The sequence below is a fragment of the Pteropus vampyrus genome, unplaced genomic scaffold (assembly GCF_000151845.1).
Source record: "Pteropus vampyrus isolate Shadow unplaced genomic scaffold, Pvam_2.0 Scaffold1, whole genome shotgun sequence".
In the NCBI taxonomy this organism is placed as follows: domain Eukaryota; kingdom Metazoa; phylum Chordata; class Mammalia; order Chiroptera; family Pteropodidae; genus Pteropus; species Pteropus vampyrus.
The window spans coordinates 25,350,183-25,373,161 of NW_011888782.1; the positions used below are offsets into that span (position 1 = coordinate 25,350,183).

General features: G+C 32.9%; 1 protein-coding gene, 1 non-coding gene and 1 pseudogene across 2 annotated transcripts in view; 2 read left to right on the forward strand and 1 right to left on the reverse strand.

Annotated features, from left to right (window-relative positions):
* STXBP5L (syntaxin binding protein 5 like) overlaps positions 1–22,979 on the reverse strand; it is a 279,142-nt gene that overhangs the window by 222,992 nt on the left and 33,171 nt on the right. Inside the window, exons 2-4 of the mRNA XM_011355337.1 lie at positions 18,980–19,077; positions 8,721–8,802; positions 5,172–5,272 (exon numbers count right to left, since the gene is read on the reverse strand). Coding sequence (XP_011353639.1) covers positions 5,172–5,272; positions 8,721–8,802; positions 18,980–19,077 — 281 coding nt within the window. The remainder of the gene's footprint in view (positions 1–5,171; positions 5,273–8,720; positions 8,803–18,979; positions 19,078–22,979) is intronic.
* On the forward strand, positions 4,891–5,009 carry LOC111736477 (annotated as a pseudogene).
* LOC111736305 lies at positions 19,192–19,310 on the forward strand. The gene has a single exon (XR_002779162.1). It is a non-coding gene; the product is annotated as a 5S ribosomal RNA (ribosomal RNA).

The window sequence follows — 22,979 nt, forward strand, 5'->3', positions numbered from 1 at the left end:
TTTCCATTAGTCTCATTATAAAAATAAAAATATTACGATCAAATTACTGTGGAAAATTCTCAACCCCAAGACTATGCCCATAGACTCTAGTTTGGAAAACACTGTCAATACACAAGCGAAAAATATATTTTAAAAAGTAAATGGCTTAAAATTAAAGAAATTATGCTTTATGAAATTTAGTAAGAAATTTCAACTTTGAAACTTTTTCCCCTAAGTTCTAATATTAGTTCAATTTTAGCTCTATTTTTTGTCTGGATCTAGGTGAAACCTCTAGTACCAAGCATGAGGACTCTGGTTCTAGTCCCTTCTATAATATTTATAATTATGCTTTATAACCTGGTAACTCCAAATCAGGTATATAATGATTCTGGATATTAAAAATATAAATGCCAGAGATGACAATTCAGTTGTTCTAAGGTTATATTTAGCAATACTGTTTTAAAACTCTTTCTGGGTGGGTTTGATGCATGACCACAGTTAAGAACCATTAAATTATAGCAACATGAAGAAATCCAAAACATTCATTAAAAAAAGATATATGCACTAGTTACAATAGCCATTATTTACAATAGCCAAGATATGGAAGTAACCTAAGTGTCCCTTAACAGAAAAATGTATAAAGAAGATATAGTACATATATACAATGAAATATTACTCCATCATAAAAAAATAAAATCTTGACATTTGCAACATAGATAGACCTAGAGGATATTATACTAAGTAAAATAAGTTAGACAAAGAAAGACAAATATCATATAATTTCACTTACATGTGGAATGTAAAAAACAAAATAAATAAAGAAGTAAAACAGAAACATAGATACAGAGAATATTTCGATGGTTGCCAGATGGGAGGGGGGTGGGGAGATGTGTGAAAAAAGGAGAAAGAATTAAGAAGTACAAATTGGTATTTACAAAATAGTCATGGATGTCAAGTATAGCACAGGGAATAGAGTCAATAATATTGTAATAACTATGTATGGTGTTAGATGGGTCCTAGATTTATCAGTGTGATCACTTTGAAAGTTATATAAATGTCAAATCACTATGTTGTTCACCTGAAACTAAAATATTGAATGTCAACTGTAAATAAAAAATAAATTTTAAAAAACCACTAAATTATAGCAAAAATTCTTAATCTTTGGTAAAAATAAATATAACATTAAAATGCATATTACCAGATTCCAGCTACACAAATTATGATACCTCATATTTGAGATGGGATATATGATTGATATTTTAACAATTATCCTTGGACTTGCTATTCAAAATGAAATCCATAGAGCAGCATGGACATCACCTGAGAGCTTAGGAGAAATTCAGAATCTCAGGCCCCACCCCAGAATCAGAAAGTGCATTTTTTTAAGAACCCCAGATGACTCATATATACATTAAAGTTTAGGAAACACTTCTCAACATGATTCTGATATAGATAATCTATGAAACTACATTTTAAGAAACACTGTTCTGTGGATGACTGACTGCTGCTTACTTACTCTCGAGTCAAGATAAGAGCTTAAATTACTAAATTAGGAGTAAGGATAAAGACTTGCAGCTTTGTAGTCTCTCCAAAACAGCTAATGATAATTATAATAATGATGATAATGAGAACTACAACAACAGCCGAGGAAAGGGGCAGATAGCTACCCTAAGATTCCTTTAGCTTCTTAAGTCAAAGACTGATATTTAAGAATTTTAGTGGAAAAATCTGAATCATGTAAATAAAGAGATAAAGAATTAAAATTTCTTTAAGAAAAATATATAAAATTTTGGACAACCTGTACCTAGCTAGAACTATAATACAAGAGACAAAATTAAACATATAAGTGAAAATGTAGATGAGTTTCATTCATAGTCTTAATTGGCTGCCAATCAACTAATCAGACAGTAATAAACTCTGTCAATTTTGTCGTCTATAATTAGTTGAGAAACTGTCAAACACAAGTCAAATTTTAAAAATAAGCCTAAGCTCTGTAGTTCCATAAAGAATAACATCATGATTTCTTCTAACAAATGCACCTCGGAGAAGCTTATTCTCATTCTCCTATGGCAAAAGAAAAAATATTTTCTACCTTCACTTAAATTCATAGAATTTTAAAATTTTTGAATGAGAGAATTGAGTTAGAGGAGGCCATGTGGGGAGCAGGAATGAGGCACTGGTCTCCTGGCCAGGATGATAAAAGTATAATGGAGACCCATAATCTCACCCCACCCAGCAGTAATGAGGCACCTCCATCTATCCCAGATATCAGGAAGAATAACTAGAGAAACTGAACTTCTACTCCCACCTGTTAGTAACAAGATGACATCTGTCCTTTCTATGCCAGAGAAATGTCAAAACAACCCAACCAAAACAGAAGGCTTAAATAAGACCTAGAGTTTCATAACACAATATCCAAAATGTCCAGTTTTAACTTAAAAAAAATCACATCATACCAAGAAATAGGAAATTCTCAATTTGAATTTAAAAAGACAATAGATACCAACACCAAGATGATACAGATGTTATAATTCACTGATAAATATTTAAAAGAAGTTATCATAGAAATACAATAAGCTAGTATGAATGAAATGAAATAAAAATATAGAAAGTCTGAGTAAAGAAACAGGAGATAGAAAAGAACCAAATGCAAATTTTACTACTAAAAATACAATAAAGAAAAAATTTAAAACTATGTTATACATAAGTATATTCTCAACAGCAGAATGGAGGGGACAGAAGAGTCAGTGAATTCAAAGATGAAACAATATCAATTATCCAACTGGAACAACAAACAGAAAATAGATGTAAAAAAAAAAAGAAAAAAATACCAGAGACTCGGAGACCTTTGGGAAAAAATAAAAGATTCAATATTACTAGGTTCCCAGAGGGAAAGGGAAATAGAATGGAACTGAAAAGTAGTAAAAGAAATAATGTCTAAAACCTCCCCAAATTTGGCAAAAGATAAAAATATTCAAGATGCTGAGAAAAACCGAACAATGAATGAAATAAAACCAAGACAGAGCATAGCCAAACATCAGAAAACTTAAAAAAAAAAAAAATCTTGAAAGCAGCAAGAGAGCAATAATATCTTTACTAAAGGAAAAAAATTCCGATGATAACAGATTTCTCATCAGAAACAGGAGGCCAGAAGAAAGTAGAACACTATTCAAGAGTTTAAAGAACTCTCAAACAAAACCTCATAGACACAGACAACAGTTTAGTGGTTACCAGAGGGAATGAGGAAGAAATGGGGAGGTAGATAAAGGTAAAAGGGGTCAAATATATGGTGATGGAAGGAAATTTAACTTTGCGTGGTGAACACAATGTAAGATACATATGATGTATTACTGAAGTATATACTTGAAACCTATATAATTTTATTAACCAATGTTACCCCAATAAATTTAGTAAAAAAAAAAAAAAAACCCTCAGAATTCTGTATCTACCAAAAATATCCCTCAGGAATAAATGAAAAATTATGACATTACATTAAGTGGAGGAAAACTAAAAAATTGTCACTGAAAGACCAATCTGTCTCTCTATACAAAAGTGTAGGGTCAAATCTACTCAAACAACTGAAACAAACAAAAAATCAGGATAACAATATTTGAATAGGTAATATTTTTAGTGGTAAAGAAACAGGAGTATAACAACTCTTGGCCTATCTTTAAATTTAATTACCTGAAATTTCTGCTACATTATTTGTTTTAAAATTTAAATAAAATAACCAAACTAATCTAAAGAAAGAAGTCCTATCTAGTTTTAGCGAATATCTATAATAGAAACGTGCATCTCAAAAAATACTGGATACAATAAAAATTTCCATTGATGCTGAATCTTAAAATACTGTAGACATAATACTCATGAATACTACTGAGAATAGTGAATGTTAATAATTTAAATAATGTAGTGTGCATATGAAAAGAAAAAGAAAAAGCTTCAGATAGAAAAGAATGTACAGCTGCCATCCTTTTTTCTTACTATACCTACAAAATAGGTTGATTTAATTAAGCACTGCCAATATAGAGATGATGCTTTATGAACTATTACCATTCAACAAAATGAAATGAACACTATCCTGAGCCCTCAGAAATGACTGCCTGTCTCCATTATTCACCTACTTCAGTTTGAATAGCACTTGCTAATCTGCATAAATTTACTTCTCAGAGGTTTTTCTTTCATGAACACCAAATTTTGCTGTGATGGCCATTCCCATTCACTGCAAATAGTGTGATTGTTTTCCAAATAATAAACAAATATCAGAATATTTTACAAATTACAAGGACAATAAAATACAAATTTTACTTAATCCCAAGGTATATTATCAGTTAAGTGGATGTGTTTTATGTTCCAGGCCTGGTTGAATCCAACATTAGAAACATCAAAATTTGGTACAATTTGATACAAAAAAAAAATCTAATAACTTTTCCCATATCTATCTGCATAACTTTCTCTTTCTGATTATTAATATTTCATTCTAAAATGGAGAATCTAAATTTTGATCAAATTACCATCTTAAACATTAGCCTTGGATATGTAGTAGTGTTCAACAGTACCAACATTTTTATATATCTAAAACTTTTGTCTCAGTATTTTTTATGTAAAAAAAAATTAAGCAAAAGGGTGAAAGTATAGGCTGTAACTGACACGATTAAAAGGTTAAAAATATGTTTACTATCTACTTGGCTCAAATTTTAGGTCAAGGTTTTCAGCACTCTGCCCTAGGAAAAAGAAGTGCTGGTTTACAGGGAAGAGAACAAATGGTTAGGAATTCCCCATTAGTAAATGACTAAATCTATATTAATTATGAATTTTCTATGAAAATAAACTATTATAAAAGCAAGCATAAATATTGAATTATTTCTAGCTACTAAGATTATTAAAAAAAGTCTTTCAAAAGTTAATCTAGTCTACGGCCATGCCACCCTGAACAAGCCCGATTCCATCTGATCTTGGAAGTTAAGCAGTGTCGGGCCTGGTTAGTACTTGAATGGGAGACTACCTAGGGGGACCAGGTGCTGTAGGTATAAAAAATTTTAAAAAATAAGGATCGTAAGCTGACAAGGGCCTTGCAATCTGTGAGGTCAACCAAGGGTTGCCTCGCCTAAAAAAAAAAAAATTAATCTAAAACTTGCTCAGGAAATTGTTTTCTTGTACATTAAAAAATTGGTTAACTCATACATCCTTACCGTTCTCGGTTAAATTTAAGAGAATGAAGAATAGCTGGCCTTTTTTGTCTAAGGTTCCATAAATGAAGTGTATCATCTGAACTTGCACTGACCAAAGCACCCTAGAACAAAAAGAAGATAAATTAAGCAAGTGATTTACTTAATTTAGGGGTTTTTGTGAAACAAAAACAAGATCATTTACTGAATTGTTCATTGTTTAAAGAGCTATTTGTATCTATATAACCTAGAAATACAAGGTAGGTCAACTGCACAAACTTCAAGGAATGCTAAGAACGCTGGAGTGGAAGAAGCAAGTAAACTATAGCACAAGATGACTATCTCAAGAAATATACACATACCGATTAGAGAAATAATTACTATTAGTATCATTGTGACTCTTAAGAATTTTTTTTGCATTTTCTTTGGGAAAAACTTAGTTTAATCCTCTTGTTTCTACTATTCATACATATACTACATAGCTTTACAGAGAAACAAATATCCAACCCAGTTTTAAAATTCAATCTGGTCATATAAAAATTCTCTATTTGTAAGAATCTTCTATATACTGTGGTTGGAAATTATATATTCTTCCTAAATAGTATATTTAGTATAATTAAATGTTTTACAGTTCAAAAATCTTCGTCTATAATAAAGAAAACATATATAACAAAAGAAAACATTTCTCCAACTAGAATTCAGTATAACTTCAAAAATAATACTAAGATTTGTTTTATAAGACCTCCAAATACAAATGAATCCTATTTCAAATACAATACGATATTCTCTATTAATATGGCAGACACCAGATAACTAGCTGCCATATATATACAAAGTCATACGTGGCAGTCATTTATATATATACACACACACACACACACACACACACACACACACATATATATACATATACATATATGTATATATATACACACACACATACACATGCACACACACAAACTAATTTACTGATTTCAGTAATATCATCTTAAACTATGTCAGAACTTTTACCATTATGAGTTTCCCAGATAAAAATGTCAATTCTTGCCCTATGACAGATCCTGAAGCTACTCTAGAATATTTAATGTGTTCTATAAAAGTGACCTTGCAGAATCATGGTGGTCCTGAGATACCAAAAATTCTTACTTTCCAAAGTGCTCTGTCACAGGTAACCTTTCATAGTTTATAACATCAATCACAGATATAAAAATGATTATCCCATTTAGAGACTAGGAAAAACTCTATTGAAATTTTTAGAATTTATTTCTTCTTCAGGAATTAGAGAGAAGAAGATAGGAATCTAAATGCTCTTCCATAACAATTCCTAAGACAAAAATGTTCATGTATCCTACAATGGTTCTCTTTATATTCTGTACCTGTGAATTTAGTCTCAAAGAAAAATAGTTTTTAAAAAGGCTATTATAATCAAACTGTATCCATTTTAAAATGTTTTAAAATTTTGTATAATTTGCACATTTGTATATACATATATAAACACACATGTTCAAAGAGGTATACACTGATATATACACTTGAATATGAATTCACAGATAATTATATTCCATGCAATAAAATATGCCCTATACATGCCTTGAGAATTTTTGTTTGTTTCCTTATTTTATTTGTAACCTATTCCCAAATGTTTCATGTATACAAACTGGAAAATTATTAGGATTGCTTAGAAGTGCTTGATAAGCTACAATATTTTTTGACATATAGGATTCTGATCTTATTTCTTGGGAAAGTGAAATCATTTTGGATAAGGTGAGTATAAAATGTGATACTGAAATTAATAAAACCTTCTCCATGTTAAATAGTTATATGTTATGCAAAAGATACAATATGCCACAGACAATGGAATTAAAATAAAGCAACATATGTCAATAATATTTTAGTATAATAGTTGAATAAATCTAAGAAGGAAGTCAATATTTATTCTACAAAACTAGGAGGTAACGTCATTGGAGGGAAGTAAACAGGACTACTGAGCATAACAGCACCAACAAAGATATAAGACACATCAGCAGGGTGTCTAGGGCTCATTTACAAAAGCAAAGTGACTCTACAAGAAGCAATACAGAAGATCTATGAAAAGATTAAAAATTGTGAATGAAAATACCAATCATGAGGTTAGAAACTGAGAAGTTTGGGAAAATGTACAGAACCTGAGTGTGAGGTAGATCAAGGTGAGTAGTTTAGGATAAACAATGTAAACAATGGAAAAATGTTAAAGGTTTGTCTTTGTACATTCTTAGTTACATAGCACAGAGTCAAATTTGGGGCCTAAAGACAATTCTCAGAGGATTGGACCCAGTGGAAATACTGGAGAACAATTTATGCCTGCCAATACATATCCAACAGACTGAGATCTCGCATCTAGGAGCTGCAGAGTAACACAGACTTCAGAAAGGTTGTCATTCTAGATACTAATGACTAGCTATTACAAAAAAATTTTTTTTAATGTTTTCTCTTTTCTTCCTTATTTCTCTCTCTCATTTGGGTACCCCAAGCTAGACTGCGCACAAGGTTTGTCAGTAAGGAAAATCTCACAGCCTTCTAAGAAAGATTTTGAATCAAGAGAAGTTAAAAATAGACATCTGACAATACCACAAATTTTTCATGCTTCAGATATCTCTGATACAAAGTTACATGAACCATTTTACCCATGCTTATGATTATAAATTCTTAGAAAGAGATATATACACAAATATATGGAGACATTGAATTTAAAAAATCATTGTTTATGCCATAAGAGAACAATGAGTAGCACCTCATTTTTTTCTCAAGCTATTGAGTTCAATCTGCAAAGTGCCTTAGGAGATTTTGTATAGCAAAAACTCTTTAAAGAATTTTTGCACTACCTGGCTCATTTAACATAAAAGAGCTCAAGAAGACTCAAGGGTCCACTATAAAAATGTGAGTCAAGAAGTTGTTAGGTAGCCTTCAACTAATGGAAGATCTTCAAACTTTCTTAGCTTTGTAAATACATACTTTTTCTTTAGGGAGTTTCTCAACACCATAAGTCTATAAAAATAGGTTTAGCGTAGGCAGCCTATTGTCATAATAGCTATGGATACATAAATAAACACAAATGCATATATATATACCAACAAATGCATATGGAGATATATATAGATAAAAGAACCATAGGTAAATAAGTGAAAAGATTATTTCATGGAAGATAAAGACAAAATATAAAATTAGTGCTGAACTACAAAGTTTAAGTTGGTGGGAGGAGAATGTATAGAAGAAAAGTTTAATGGTCAGTAAAGCAATCAAAGAATTTTAGTAATTTTTTAAAAAACATTTAAATAATCTATAAATTATGCCACATCATCACAACAAGATCTTCTAATATAATAAGCTCTTTCTTTTAAAATTTAATAAATTGACAAATATAATACAGTTTTATGAAAATATGACCATGAATAATATTGCATACATATGTATCTTCAAGCATTTAGAATCATAATATAAAAAAGATTAATAAAAAAGATTATATAATGAATGCAGTGTGTGTGTGTGTGTGTGTGTGTGTGCGCGCGTGTGTGAAATAATCAAGAAAATCCTTACCTCATTGATCAGGAATTGGAGCTGCAGGACAGCTGCACCACTTTCATGTTGGCAATAACAATCAACGCCAGGTCTCCCGAGTCTAACATAAATAAAAGTTAAGGATTCTAATATTTTAATTAGCACTAATATTAATGAGTAAAGGAGAAACTAACTTAATAACTGATGTTTTGCTTTTTAGTTAACCTAATTTTCATAAATAATTAAAAAATCTTAGTCTTTGTTGATGCAAATTACATTATATACCACAGGACCTCAGCAAAATCGTCAAATAAAACATTCATCGCACATGTCCTCCCTCAATAATTTGGCATCCATACACAGACAAAAATACCTTCATGGGAGCTTCCAGATCCAAGTAGGAGATTGTGAAACTCTAGTGCAGTGCAAGAATGAAGAAAGCCATTCTGAGAAGGCAGGCTCACATCCAGGTGGCTGACTCACTGACTGTGGTCTTGGCTACAGAAATGGAAATAACTCTGTACCCCTAAGACCTCGGCGATAGCCTTGCCTGTCTGGCTTTATGTTTATAACCAGCAAATGCCATACACCAAGGGACCCCGAGGAGTCACGCCCACCCATGCATCAGGTAATAGGCATTCAGACATTGGTCCTAGCTGTGGATCTAGAAGACACTTTCGATTCAGCTTCCGCCTCTCTTGGCTGAGTGCAGGGGCCTGTGAAGGTAAGCTTGCCAAATTCAATCAGTCTGTAGATTCTGAAATGGCCCTGTAACAGACCTCCAGACCATCCCAGCCCCACTGACATATGGACCCTTTAGAAGACACTTTTGTCTGCACCCCCAAAGATCTTGAAAGGGACCAACCTCCTCCTTCAGTCTTTGCTAAGCTGCTGTGCTGAGCAGGCCTGCTGGCATAGGTAGCAAACAGGATAATTTCCATCTGTGCTCCCAGAGGTCCTGAAAGGACCCTGTGCATGGCTCCAGCTTCCCTACAGCCACAGTCTGCTAGAAGTCTTAAGGGTCCAGGGTCCCAGTTGGAGACATTCTCATCTGGAGATCCTGAAAGGGCCCTATACTTTATTACAGACCCCTTTCAGCCACAGTCCATTAGCAGGAATACTGGCATGGGGACTAAGCAGGAAATACTCCCATTTGTGACCACAGATAACTTAAAGCAGCCCTTTACACAGCCCTAGCCCCCTCACAACCATAGCCAGCAAGTAGTTCTGAGGTTCCAGGATCCTGATGAGAAATACTCCTGTCTATAACCCCGGAGACTCTAAGAGGGCCCTACCTCCTAGTTATAAACCATAAGCAGTCTAACCAGCACAGGGACCTGGCAAGAGACATGATCACACCACAGGAGGTCCTGAAAGGGCCCTATATGCCACTCCAGCCCCTCTAGCCATGGTTAGGGACCAATCCAGCTCATCCAGTGATCTGAAGGGAAACATTCCTGTCCATGCCTGCAGAGCCAGGTCTGTGAACCTCAGTTTTGGCTATGGAATCTGAAATAGTCCTGACAGTCACAGTTCAGGGTCAGTCCTGCCCACCAGGGATCCACCAGGGACCCACCCAGTGACCAGGCAGCGGACTTCTGGAGGAACTTACACCCACAGTATACCTGGCAATAGGCCCACTGTTTGAGGATCCTTGCCCAAGTGCCACCCCACAGAACAAGGTACTAGAGGCAGTTGTATCCATCCAGGGACCAAAACGGATCCACACCAGCTTTAGCCCTGGTAACAAATCCACTAACCACAGACCCCATTGCAGACCCAGTGAAAGCCTCATAAGTAGCTCCAACCCAGCACAACTGCAATTTCAGAGGTAATTCTGTCAACTCAGAGAACAGACATAGAAGGTCTTTGACTTCTAAAACCAGTCTATAAAGACTAGAAGTGTTTGCTGTCACAAATACAAAGACACCAATGCAAGACTACAAAGTTCATGAAGAATCAGGCAAATTTGATACCACCAATGGAAACTAATATAGCTCCAGTAACTGACTCCAAAAAAATGGAGATCTATGATTTGGCTGACAAAGAATTCAAAATTATCAGCTAAAGAAACTGAATGAAATGCAAGAGAAAACAGATAAACAAAATCATGAAAACAATTCATGAACAAAATGTATTTAATAAAGAAATAGCGACCATAAAAAAGAATCAAACAGAAATCCTAAAACTGAACAATACAATGACAGAATGGAAAAATTCAACAGAGAGTTTCAACAAGTGCCCTAATCATGCAGAAGAAAGATTTGGCAAACTTGAAGACAAATTATTTGAAATTAGCCAGTTAGAGGAAGAAAAAGAAAAAAGAAATGAAAAAGAATAAAGAAAGCCTAACTGAATTATGAGACACTATCAAGCAAACAAACATTCACATCATGAGAGTCCCAGAAAAAAAGAGAAAGGGGAAGAAAAATTATTTAAAGATGTAATCATTAAAAAGTCCCAAATCTTGGGAGAGAAATAAACCATCCAGGTACAGGAAGCACAAAGGGACCTAAACAAGATGAACTCAAATATGACTATTATGAGACACATTATAATCAAAATGTTAAAGATCAAAGAAAAGAAGAGAACTTTGAAAACAATAAGAGGAAAATAACTCATCACATAAAAAGAAATCCTCATAAGCTTATCAGTGGATTTCTCTGCAGGCCAGGACATAGTGCGGTGATATATTCAAAGTGATAAAAGAAAAAATCTGCCAAGTTAGAATACTATACCCAGTAAAACTGTCCTCCAAAAAAGTTTAAAGAGAGATAAAGACATCCTCAGAAAAAGAAAAGCGAAGGGGTTCATTACCGCTAGACCAGCCATATAAAAATGATAAAGGGAGTTCTTCAAGTTGAAATGAAAGGACACTGTGTAAAAACATAAACATATAATAGTATAAAACTCATTGGTAAGAGTAAATATATTGTTAAATTCAGAATGTCCTAATCCTGTAATGGTGGTATATAAATTACTTGTATTTCTAGTATAAAAGCTAAAGATAATTTAAAAGCAACCATAGCTACGGTAATTTGTTAATGGATGCACAATATAAAAAATGTGAAGTGTGAAAACAATACCATAAAATGTAGGGGAAGGAGTAGAAAAAAGTGTTGAGTTTTGTGTGATTAAAAGTAGTCCTAGCCACAGAAGCCAGACAAGAAAGAGAAATAAAAGGTATCCATATTGGAAAGTTAGAAGTAAAATTGTCATTATTTGCAGATGGTATGATACTATATAGAGAGAACCCTAAAGATTCCACAAAAAAATAAAAATAAATAAAGAAAACTGTTAGAACTGATCAATGAATTCAGTAAAGTAGCAGGATACAAAATTAATATTCAGAATTGCATTTTTATACACCAATGATGAACTTTCAGAAAGAAAAATTAATAAATAATCCCATTTACAATTGCATCAAAAACAATAAAATACTTAGGGGTCAAATTAACCAAGGAGGTAAAGACTTATTCTCAGAAAATTGTAAGTTGTTAAAAAAGAAATGGAAGAAGATACAAATAAATGGAAGTATATACTGTTGCTCATGTGTAGGAAGAATCAACATCATTAAAATAACTATACTATCCAAAGTAATCTATAGATTCAATGCAATCCCTATCAAAATACCAAAAGTTTTTCAGAGAACTAGAACAAATAATTCTAAAATTTACATGGAACCATAAAAGACTCCAAATAGCCATGGCAATCTTGAGAAAGAAGAACAAAGTAGATGGTCTCTTCAACAAATGGTGTTGGGAAAATTGGACAGATATATGCCACAAAAAAAAAGAGACTGGACCACCTTTTTACACCATATACAAGAATAGACTCAAAATGGATAAAAGACTTAAATGTAAGACCTAAAACTATAAAACTTCTTGAAGAAAACATAGGCAATAAACTCTCTGACATTGCTAGTAGTAATTATTTTTTAATATATCTCCTCAGGCAAGGGCAGCAAAAGAAAAAAATAAACAAATAGGACTACATCAAACTAAAAAGTTTTTGTACAGGAAAGGAAAGGAAACTATCAACAAAATGAAAAAACAATCTACAGAATGGGAGAAAATATTCACCTATGATACATCTGATAAGTGGTTAATATCCACATTTTATAAAACACTCATACAAGTCAACACAAAAAAAACATGGGCAGAAGACCTGAATAGATATTTCTCCAAAGAGGAAATAAAGATGGCCGATAGACATATGAAAAGATGCCAAGATCACTAATCATCAGAGAGCTGCAAATTAAAACCACAGTGAGATATCACCTCATCCCTGTGAGAATGGCTATTATCAATAAATCAAAAAACAATAAGTTTTGGTGAGGATGTGGAGAAAAGTGATCCCTTGTACACTGTTGCTGGGATTGCAAATTGGTACAATCACTATGGAAAACAGTCTGGAGGTTCCTCAAAAAAATAAAAATAGAACTACTTTTTGACCCAGTAATTGTACTTCTGGGTATTTATCCAAAGAAAACCAAACACTAACTCATAAAGATCTAGGCACCCCTATATTCATGACAGTGGCTATTCACAATAGCCAAGATATGGAAGCAACCTACATGGCCAGCAACAGACAACTGAATAAACAAGTTATGGTTTATATATACACTGGAATATTACTCAGCCATAAAACGAATGAAATCCTGCCATTTTCAACAACATGGATGGACCTAGAGGTTATTATGCCGCATGAAATAAGCCAGAGAAAGATAAATACCACATGATTTCACTTATATGCAGAATTAGGAACAAAAGGAACAAACTAAATGAAGAGACAGATACAGAGAACAATCTGGTGACTGCCAGAGGAGAGAGGGGTCGGGGAACTGGGAGAAAAGGTGAAGGGATGAAGACATACAAATTAGTAGGTATAAAACAGTCATGGAAATGTAGAGGACAGCATACGGAATATAGTCAGTAGTACTATAACAGCTACATGTAGAACCAGATTAGTGATAAAGTATTCAGGGGGATCACTTTATAAACTATATAAATGTCTAACCAATGTACTATATACCTGAAATTAATTTTAAAAAATGAGTTGTTAGTGTCTTAAAATAGACTTATACCTATAAGATGTTTTATATAATCCTCATGGTAACAACAAAGAGAAAATCTATAGTAGTTACATAAAAAATAAAGAGAAAGGAATTAAAGCACACAAAGAACATGCACAAAAAAATAAATCACAAATGAAGACAATACTAGAAAATTTCTGAAAACAATTAGAGAAATGGTAGGAGTATGTATTTAACTATCAATAATTGCTTTAAAGATAAATGGACTAATAAAGTGGCTGAATGAATTAAAAAAAAAAAAAAACAAGATCTAACAATATGCTGTCTACAGGAGACTCACTTTAGCTTTAGAGATGCATACAGCCTGAAATTGAAGACATAGAAAAAGCTATTCCATGTAAATGGTAACCAAAAGAGAGCAGGAGTGTCTATACTTTTGTCAGATAAAATAGAATCAGTTGAAATCAGTCATAAAAGAAAAAAGATCACAATACAGAGGTATACACCCATTACAACTCCAATTCATTAAGAAGATATAACAATTATAAATATATATGTACCCAACATTGGAGAACCTAAATGTTTAAAGTAAATATTAACATAACGGGAGGGAAAAATAAACAGCAATACAATAATAGTAGGAGACTTAAATACCCCCCATTAACATTGGAGATTTTATCCTTAACAGAATTATAAGGAATGAGTAGATCTGAATAACACTGTACATCAAATGGACCTGACCATATGCTGGGACACATATAAAGCAAGAATATTAAAACTATATTTAGTATGTTTTCTGACCACAATGGTATTCAACTAGAAATTAATAACAGCAGGAAAAATGAAAAATTCATAAATATGTGAAAATTAAACAACATAATCCTAAACAACAAATAGGTCAAAGAAGAAAGCAAAAGGAAAATCATAAAGTATCTTCAGACAAATGAAAATGAAAACAAAACATACCAAAACTTATGGAATGCAGGAAAAGTAGTTCTAAGAGGAAAATTTATAGTGATACATTTATCACAACATTAAGAAAAAGACCTAAAATGAACACACTAACTTTATACCTTGAAACATTAGAAAAAGAACAAACTAGCCCAAAGTTAACAGAAGGAAATGATATCAGAATAGAAATAAATAGATACTACAAAGACAATAGGAAAAAAAAAAAAAACACCTCAGTGAAACTAAAAGCTGTTTTTTCAAACAAAATTGATAAAATTTTAGCTAGACTAACCAAGAAAAAAGAGAGAAGACTCAAAATAATAAACAAAAGAATGAAGAAGAAACCTGTGAAATGGGAGAAAATACTTGCAAACCATATATCAGATAAAAGGTTAATATCCAAAATATATAAGGAACTCATACAATTCAACAGGGAAAAAAAGTACGTAGAGGATCCAAATAGATGTTTCTCCATCTGGCCAGCGGTGCATAAAAAAAATACTCAACATCACTAATCAACAGGGAAATGCAAATCTAAATCATAATGAGATACCACCTCACACCTGTTAAAATGGCTATCATCAAAAAGAGAAGAGATACCAAGTGTTGATAAAGTTGTGGAGAAAAGCTAACCCTCATGTACTTTTTGTGGGAATATAAATCAGTACACCCATTGTGGGAAACAGCATAGAGGTTCCTCAAAAAATTAAAAATAGAGCTACCCTATGATCCAGCAATTCCACTTTAGGGTATATATCCTAAGAAAATGATATCTTGAAGAGATATCTGCATCCCCATGCTTGCTGCAGCATTATTTACAATAGCCAACACATGGAAACAACTAAAGTATTCACTGATGAATAAATGAAGAAAATGTGAAATATATATAAACAAACACATACACATGAAATATTATTCAATTATAAAAAGAAGGATATCTTGCCATTTGCAACAATATAGATGGACACTGAAGGCGTTATGCTGAGTGAAATACGTCAGACAGAAAAATTATTTTTCCTCCCCGACTAATCCCTTAACTTTCTTAGAAACAGACCTCATTGGGTTATCTCAGAATGAATACATGAATAAATGAATCTTTTTTAAAAAGGTACAGACTTCCAGTTATAAAATAAATAAAACCTGGGGATGTAATGCACAACATGGTGACTATAGTTAATAATATTGTACTGTATATTTGAAAGTTGCTAAGAGAATAGATCTTAAAAGTTCTTATCACAAAAAAAAATGGAAACTTAATGTTCTGATGCCTGTTTACTAGACTTATAGGTGTGATTATTTCACAATATAGGCAAATATCAAATAATTATGTTGTACTCTTGAAACCAATATAATGTTATATGTCAATTATACCTGAAAAATAAAATGATCCAACAATATATTGTCTATAATAAACTCACTTCAAATACAATGACATAGATGAGTTTAAAGGATGAAAATAGATATACCATGCAAACATCGATCTTTTTAAATAGTAGGAGTGGGTATATTAATATCAAATAAAGTATATTTCAGAGCAAAGAAAGTTACTGGAGACAAATAAATACATTACATAATAATAAAAGGATCAATCCACCAAGAAGACAACCATCTTAAATGTGTGCATGCCAAACCAAAGAGCCTCAAAATACAGAAAGCAAAACAAATAAAGCTGAAAAGAAAAATAAATATATCCAGAATTTTGTTGGAGAACCTAATTTACTCCAATCTTAGGATTTGACAGAATTATCAGACAGAAAATTAGCAAAGATATAGAACTAAACAACACAAGCAACCAGTATAGATTAGTTGACAAAATGGAACATTCTACTCAATATGAAAGAATGCACATGTTTTTCTCCAGAGTCCATAGAGCATCCACAAAGACAGATCATATCTTAAGTCATAAAACAAACCTTACCAAATTTAAAAGAATTAAAACTATATAGTGTATTTTCTTACCACAATGAAATCAAACTAGAAATCATTGACAGAAAGACAAGAAGAAAATATCCAAATATTTGCCAAATAAAACACTTTTAAGAAATTCATGGTTCAAAGAAAACGTCTTAAAGGCAATTTTTAAAACTACATATAACTGAATGAAAATTAAAACACGTGTATCAAAATTTGTAGGACCCATTGAAACAGTGCTGAGAGGAAAATTAATAACACTAAATGCATACCTTAGAAAAGAAAAAGTATATCAAATCAATAATCTAAGTTCGTACTTTAAGAAATTTGAAAAAAGATCAAAATAAGTTCATAAATAAGCAAAGAAAAGAAATAAAGTCTATCCTTGAAATTAATACAATGTTGTGTGTCAATTATACCTCAATTAAACCTCACTTAAAATTTAAAAATGGAGAAAATCAATTAAATCAAATGCTGGTTCCTCAAAAAAACTCAGTAAGATTTGTAAACCACTAGTAAGATTGACTACAAACTGCCAAAATTCAGCTAAAATAAAATAGAAAACCAAAATAGCCCCATAACTTTTAAATGAGTTGAATTCATAATATAAAATCTTGTATTTGTAATGTAAATAAGTTGAATTTGTAATATAAAATCTCTCATACAATAGTCAGCGGACCCAGGTAATTTCATTAGAGAATTCTACTGAAAATTTAAAAAATTAACACCAATCTTACACAATCTCTTCCAGAGAACAGAAGAGGAGGGAACATTTCCCAATTCACTTTCCAAAGATGGTATTACCCCAATACCCAAACCAGACAAAATAGAACCTATATCTAAATATAAAATGGAAAACTACAGAATTCTTAGAAAAATAATTTTTAAAAAATTAAAATGCAAAGTTAGGAAAAGAGTACTAAGAGGTGATACCAAAACACAATCTATAAAGTAAAAACTGATCAACTGGTCTCTGAAAGATCTTGTTAAGAGGATGAAAAGACAAGTTAAAGACTGGAAGAAAATAATTGCAAACCATATATCAGACAAAGAACTAGTAATTAGAATAAATAAGAATACCGCAATGAGATATCACTAAAAAATTATCAGAATGGCTAAAATAAAAAATAAAAATAACAAAATGCTGGTAATGATGTGGGGATATAGGATCACTCACACTGCTGTTGGGAATGTAAAATGTTGCAACTACTCTGGAAAATAATTTGGCACCTTCTTATAAAACTAAACATGCAACATACAACACACCCCCAACTGTACTCCTGGATATCTATAACAAAAGAAAACTTATGTTTGCACAAAACATGCAAACAAATGTTCATAGTTGTTTTAATCATATTAGCCAAAAACTGGAAACCAGATGTTCTTTAATAAGTGAATGGTTAAACAAAGTGTGCTTCATCTATACTATAGAATATTACTCAACAATAAAAAAAAACGAACTACTGATACATACAACAATTTGAATGAATCTTCAGAGAATTATGCTGAGTGAAAAAAATAGCCAATCCCAAAATGTTACATACTATATGATTTCCTTTTATAAATTATTGAAATTAAGAACAAATTAGTGACTTTCAGGAGTCAGGTGAGGGTGTGGGAGAATTAGAGGGATAGGGTGTGACTATAAAAGGTCACCATGAGGAATCTTTGTGATGACAGAAATGTTCTGTACCTTGAGTATCAATATCAATATTAATAACTTGGTTGTGACATTATAGTTTTATAAGATGTTACTGTTGGAAATTACATAGTTTTATAAGATGTTACTATTGGGTAAAGGGTACATGAGATTTCTCTGTACTGTTTCTTACAATTACAATTAAATTTATAACTATCTCAACATAAAAAGTTTAATTTAAAAAAATGGAATGACATTAAAGTAAAATTTGGGAGGAAATTTACAGCATTATAGGTATATTTTAGAAAAGAAAATTCTCAAATTAATAACCTCGGTTTCCACTTTAAGAAACAAGAAAAAGAAGATTAAATTAAACCCAAAGTTAAGCAAAATAAAGAAATAAAAAAGACCAAAGTGAAATCAATGAAATAGGATATAGGAAAACAATACAAAAAAACAATGAAACCAAAAGTTGGTTCTTCTAAAATTCAATACAATTAATAAGCTTCTATCCAGACTGATCAGGAAAAAAAAGAGGAGACAAAATTACCAATATCAGGAACTAAAGAAGGAGCATCAGTACTTATATCAGAGACATTAAATATGTGCCAAGAAATTTGACAATGTGCATTTTCACAGTTGTTACTTGCTTCTAAAGAAACAACAAACTTTATCTGGTCATAAATATTTCACTTACCTGAGTTATTAAGGAAATGTAATTAGTATTATTAGAGCAAATAATGAACCAAAAATTAAGGATACATTCGTATAGCACCTGTTCTTGTCCCAATGGCCAAGATTTTCTGAACTGGATCAAAAGCTAATGCTGTGGGCTGATAAGGAAAACCATGCCGAACTGTCTGAAAGAGAGCAAACATAAAAACAGTCTTCAGGGAAATGAAAATTATAATCACAAGATACCACTATCCAACCACTAAAATGAAAATATTTTAATTAAAAAAAAAACTACTAGCATCTACAGCCATGCCACCCTGAACAAGCCCAATCTCATCTGATCTTGGAAGCTAAGCAGGGTTGGGCCTGGTTAGTACTTGGATGGGAGACCATCTAGGAAGACCAGGGGCTGTAGACATAAAAATAAAAAATAAGAAATTGTAAGCTGACAAGGTCCTTGCAATCTGTGAGGTCAAGCAAGGGTTGCCTCACCTAAAAAACAACAACAACGACAACAACAACAACAACAACAAAAAAACTACTAGCAAAGATTGTTGGTAGGAGTAAAATGACACAATCACTTTGGAAAAATGTCACAGTTTCTTATAGAATTAAACATATACCTGGCTTATGTCCTAGAAATGCCACTCATATGTATGTACCTAAGAAAATGAAAAAGATATGCCCAACATAATAGTTTGTATAAGTATGGCTCTAACAACTTTAAACATAACAACCTAGAGACAGCCCAGGTTTCCAGTTTCTATGATACACATTAACTGGAGTTTTAAGAGGTAAAGTGTACTGACACGTGCAACTTATTTTAAAATACAGCCAAAGAAGTAATACAGATAGATGGTTGGATAGATGTATAATAAAGTAATTATAGGAAAATTATAACTGTCAATTTTAGGTGGTAAGTATGTATGGGTATGTATGTGTATGCAGTATAATTGAGTGTTCACATTATAATTCTTTCAACTCCTCTGTACATTTCAAAGTTTTCATAATAACACAATGGAAAGAAAAAGAAAAATATAAAGAGCTCATAATATCATAAAGTAGATAAGACTAACATGTGAAAAGGGAATATGTAATATTAGAAAGGAATTTTAATTTCAATATAAAATGTGCTATAACTTTTCAAAGAAATAAAGGACCACATAGATCAGAAAAAAAGTGATTCTATATCTTGTTCAGCCAGGTATTTAGTGCTCCAAGAACTATTTTTAATGGAAATATTTTTATAATAAAATATATTTATAAATATTCAAAGATGAAAAGAAAGATAAACTGCAGCATGTAGTTCATCTAAAATTCTTATTCCCCAGTGAGAACAGTGTAAGAAATTCATTGCATAACCTCATTTTCTTCTAAAACATATAAGAACATATACATATTATATAATGTATAATCAGATATACAACCTGTTTTTTTCACTCAACAGTATACCATGAAAATATTTCCACAAAAAAAATATGTGTAAATATACTTCAATCTATTTAAAGGTTACTGAGCTTATTATAATATGAATATTCCATGAGGTCCTTAACCAAAGAATTCTCAACTAAATTAGATAAAAAAATAAAAATAAAAAACAGCAAAATACATTTTCTATTCATGATTCTTAACTGGAGTGTTTCTCTCTTGATTCTGAACTATCTTCCTTAGACTTGTAAACACAACATTGTCAAGAGGAAGACAGTCTTAATTTTCCTGCAGAACAATGTAGATAACAAAATCAGAATATAGTTCTTCACCAAAAAAAATAAAAGAGGAAAAGAGGTGGGAGCAAAGAAAAAACATGGTGTAGATGATAGATGCTTTGTTCATCCCTCCTGCAACCAAATCAATGCTGTAACAGAAACACGGAGCAAACAAGGAAAGTCACCTGGGATCCAGATGAACAAGCCCTACAACAGGGAGAGGAATAAGAAGTCACCCTACAATAGTAGAAGGTAGGACAGGGAGAAGATGCGAGGCTGCCTGGTCCCAAAATGCTGAGTGGGACAGAGGTTTGCAGCAGCCAGCAGCTGCAAATACCTCTTAAAAGAGCCCTGTCCACTCACTTTTGTGGTGACGGACCTGCTCATTCTGAGCACCGGCACTGGGTTGGCTGCTGGGGTGGGAGGTGGGGAAGCCAGAGCCTTACAGGAGGACACCAAGTTGTTGGAGTGAGGGCCAGAGGCAAGGATCTCTCTCGAACAGAAGTGCTAGTGGTATGCATTGTTCTTCTGTTGAGACCTCCTCTCTCCCAGTGTGCAGATGCAGCGCAGCCATAGCTGAGATGTCATCAAACGATAACAGAGGTCTCTCCGCCCAGAGGTTTCCCTGAAATTCCACCTCCCCCAACTCATGGCCCTACCCAAGCCACATCCTAATGTATCCTTGGTGAGTCATGTGTTCCTTGCTGAGCAGAGCCAAGACTAGCACTAGTGGCAGCTGGCCTCAGTTTCTGGTGTGGTTTCTTGAGGCAACTATAAGCACAGCATCTGTGGATTGCTTGCTGAATCTTAACAGGTGGCTCTGTAGAGATACGTGCTGGGGCTAAACTAGGCTTGCAGCTGAACTCCTCTCAGGACTGTGCCACTGGACACCTACCACACAAAGCCAAATTAATAAGACTGGGAGACTTAAGAGCTTTGCTTACTACATAGAAACAGATACAGAAAGGCAGGCAAAATGGGATGACAAAGAAGCAGAAAACATGTGAGAGAATAGAACAGAGATTCAGGAATAATGGAGTCAAGCAATCTAGCAGATGCAGAATTCAAAACATTGGTTATAAAGATGCTCAATGAACATAAGGGAAGTACAGATGAATCAGTGAAAACTTTAACAAAGAGATAAAACAAAAAAAAAAACAGAAAAATAGAAATGGAAATTATAAAAGGGATCCAGTCAGAAATGAAGAACACATTATCTGAGATGAAGAGTATATTAGATGGAATAAACAGAATGGATAAAGAAGAGGATTGAACCACCAATATAGAAGATGGGAAAGCGAAGGACACTCGATCAGAATGGCAAGAAAAAAGAAGCCAAGAGTAAGAATTTAAGAAGCCTATGGAACACTATTAATGTAAAAATATCCATGTCATAAGGATATCTGAAAGAAAACAAGACACTGAAGAGCTATTTCAAGAAATAATGGAAAAATTCCCTCACCTGATGAAGGAAATAGACATACAACCCCGGGAAACTCAAAGAGTCCCAAGAAAGAAGAACCCAAAGAGGCCCACGCCAAGACACACCATAATTAAAATGCCAAAGGTTAAAGACAAAGAGGAAATCTTAAAAGCAGCAAGAGAAAAGCAGTTAGTTACCTACAAGGGAGCTCCCATAAGACTAGCAGTTGATTTCTTGAAAGAAACCATGCAGGACAGAAGGGCTTGGCACAAAATATTTGACGTGATGAAAACCTAGGATCTACAACCAAGAATACTTTATCCAGCAAAGTTATTTAGAGTCGAAGGACAGATAAAGACCTTCCCAGACCAAAATAAGCTAAAGAAATTTATCAACGCCAAGCCAATATTACAGGAAATGTCAGAGAGACTTCTTTAAGAAGAAAAAACTTGTATTAAAAACAGAAATAAAGAATGGTAATAACTACATTACTATCAACAAGTACCTCAAATGGAAAAGAATTAAGAGCTCTAATCAAAAGAAAGAGTAGCTGAATGGATAAGAAAAACAAGACCCCTACATATGCTGCTTACAAGAGACTTGCTTCAGATTAAAAGATATACACAGACTAAAAGAAATGGGTTGGAGAAAGATACTGCCTTGATGGACCTGGAGGGTATTGCACTGAATGAAATGGGCCAGATAGAGGAAGACAAATATAGCATGATTTCACATACATGTGGAATCTAAAGAACAAAATAAACAATGACAACCAAAATGGTAATAAACTCATGACATAGAGACTCTTTTGAGGGCGACTAGATGGGAGGGGGTTTGGGATGGGAAAAAAAAGGCAAAGAAATTAAGAGGTACAAATGGATAGTTGCAGAATAGACATGGAGATGTAGAGTGTAGCATGGGGAAGATGGTTAATAATGTTGTAATAAATACGTAAGGG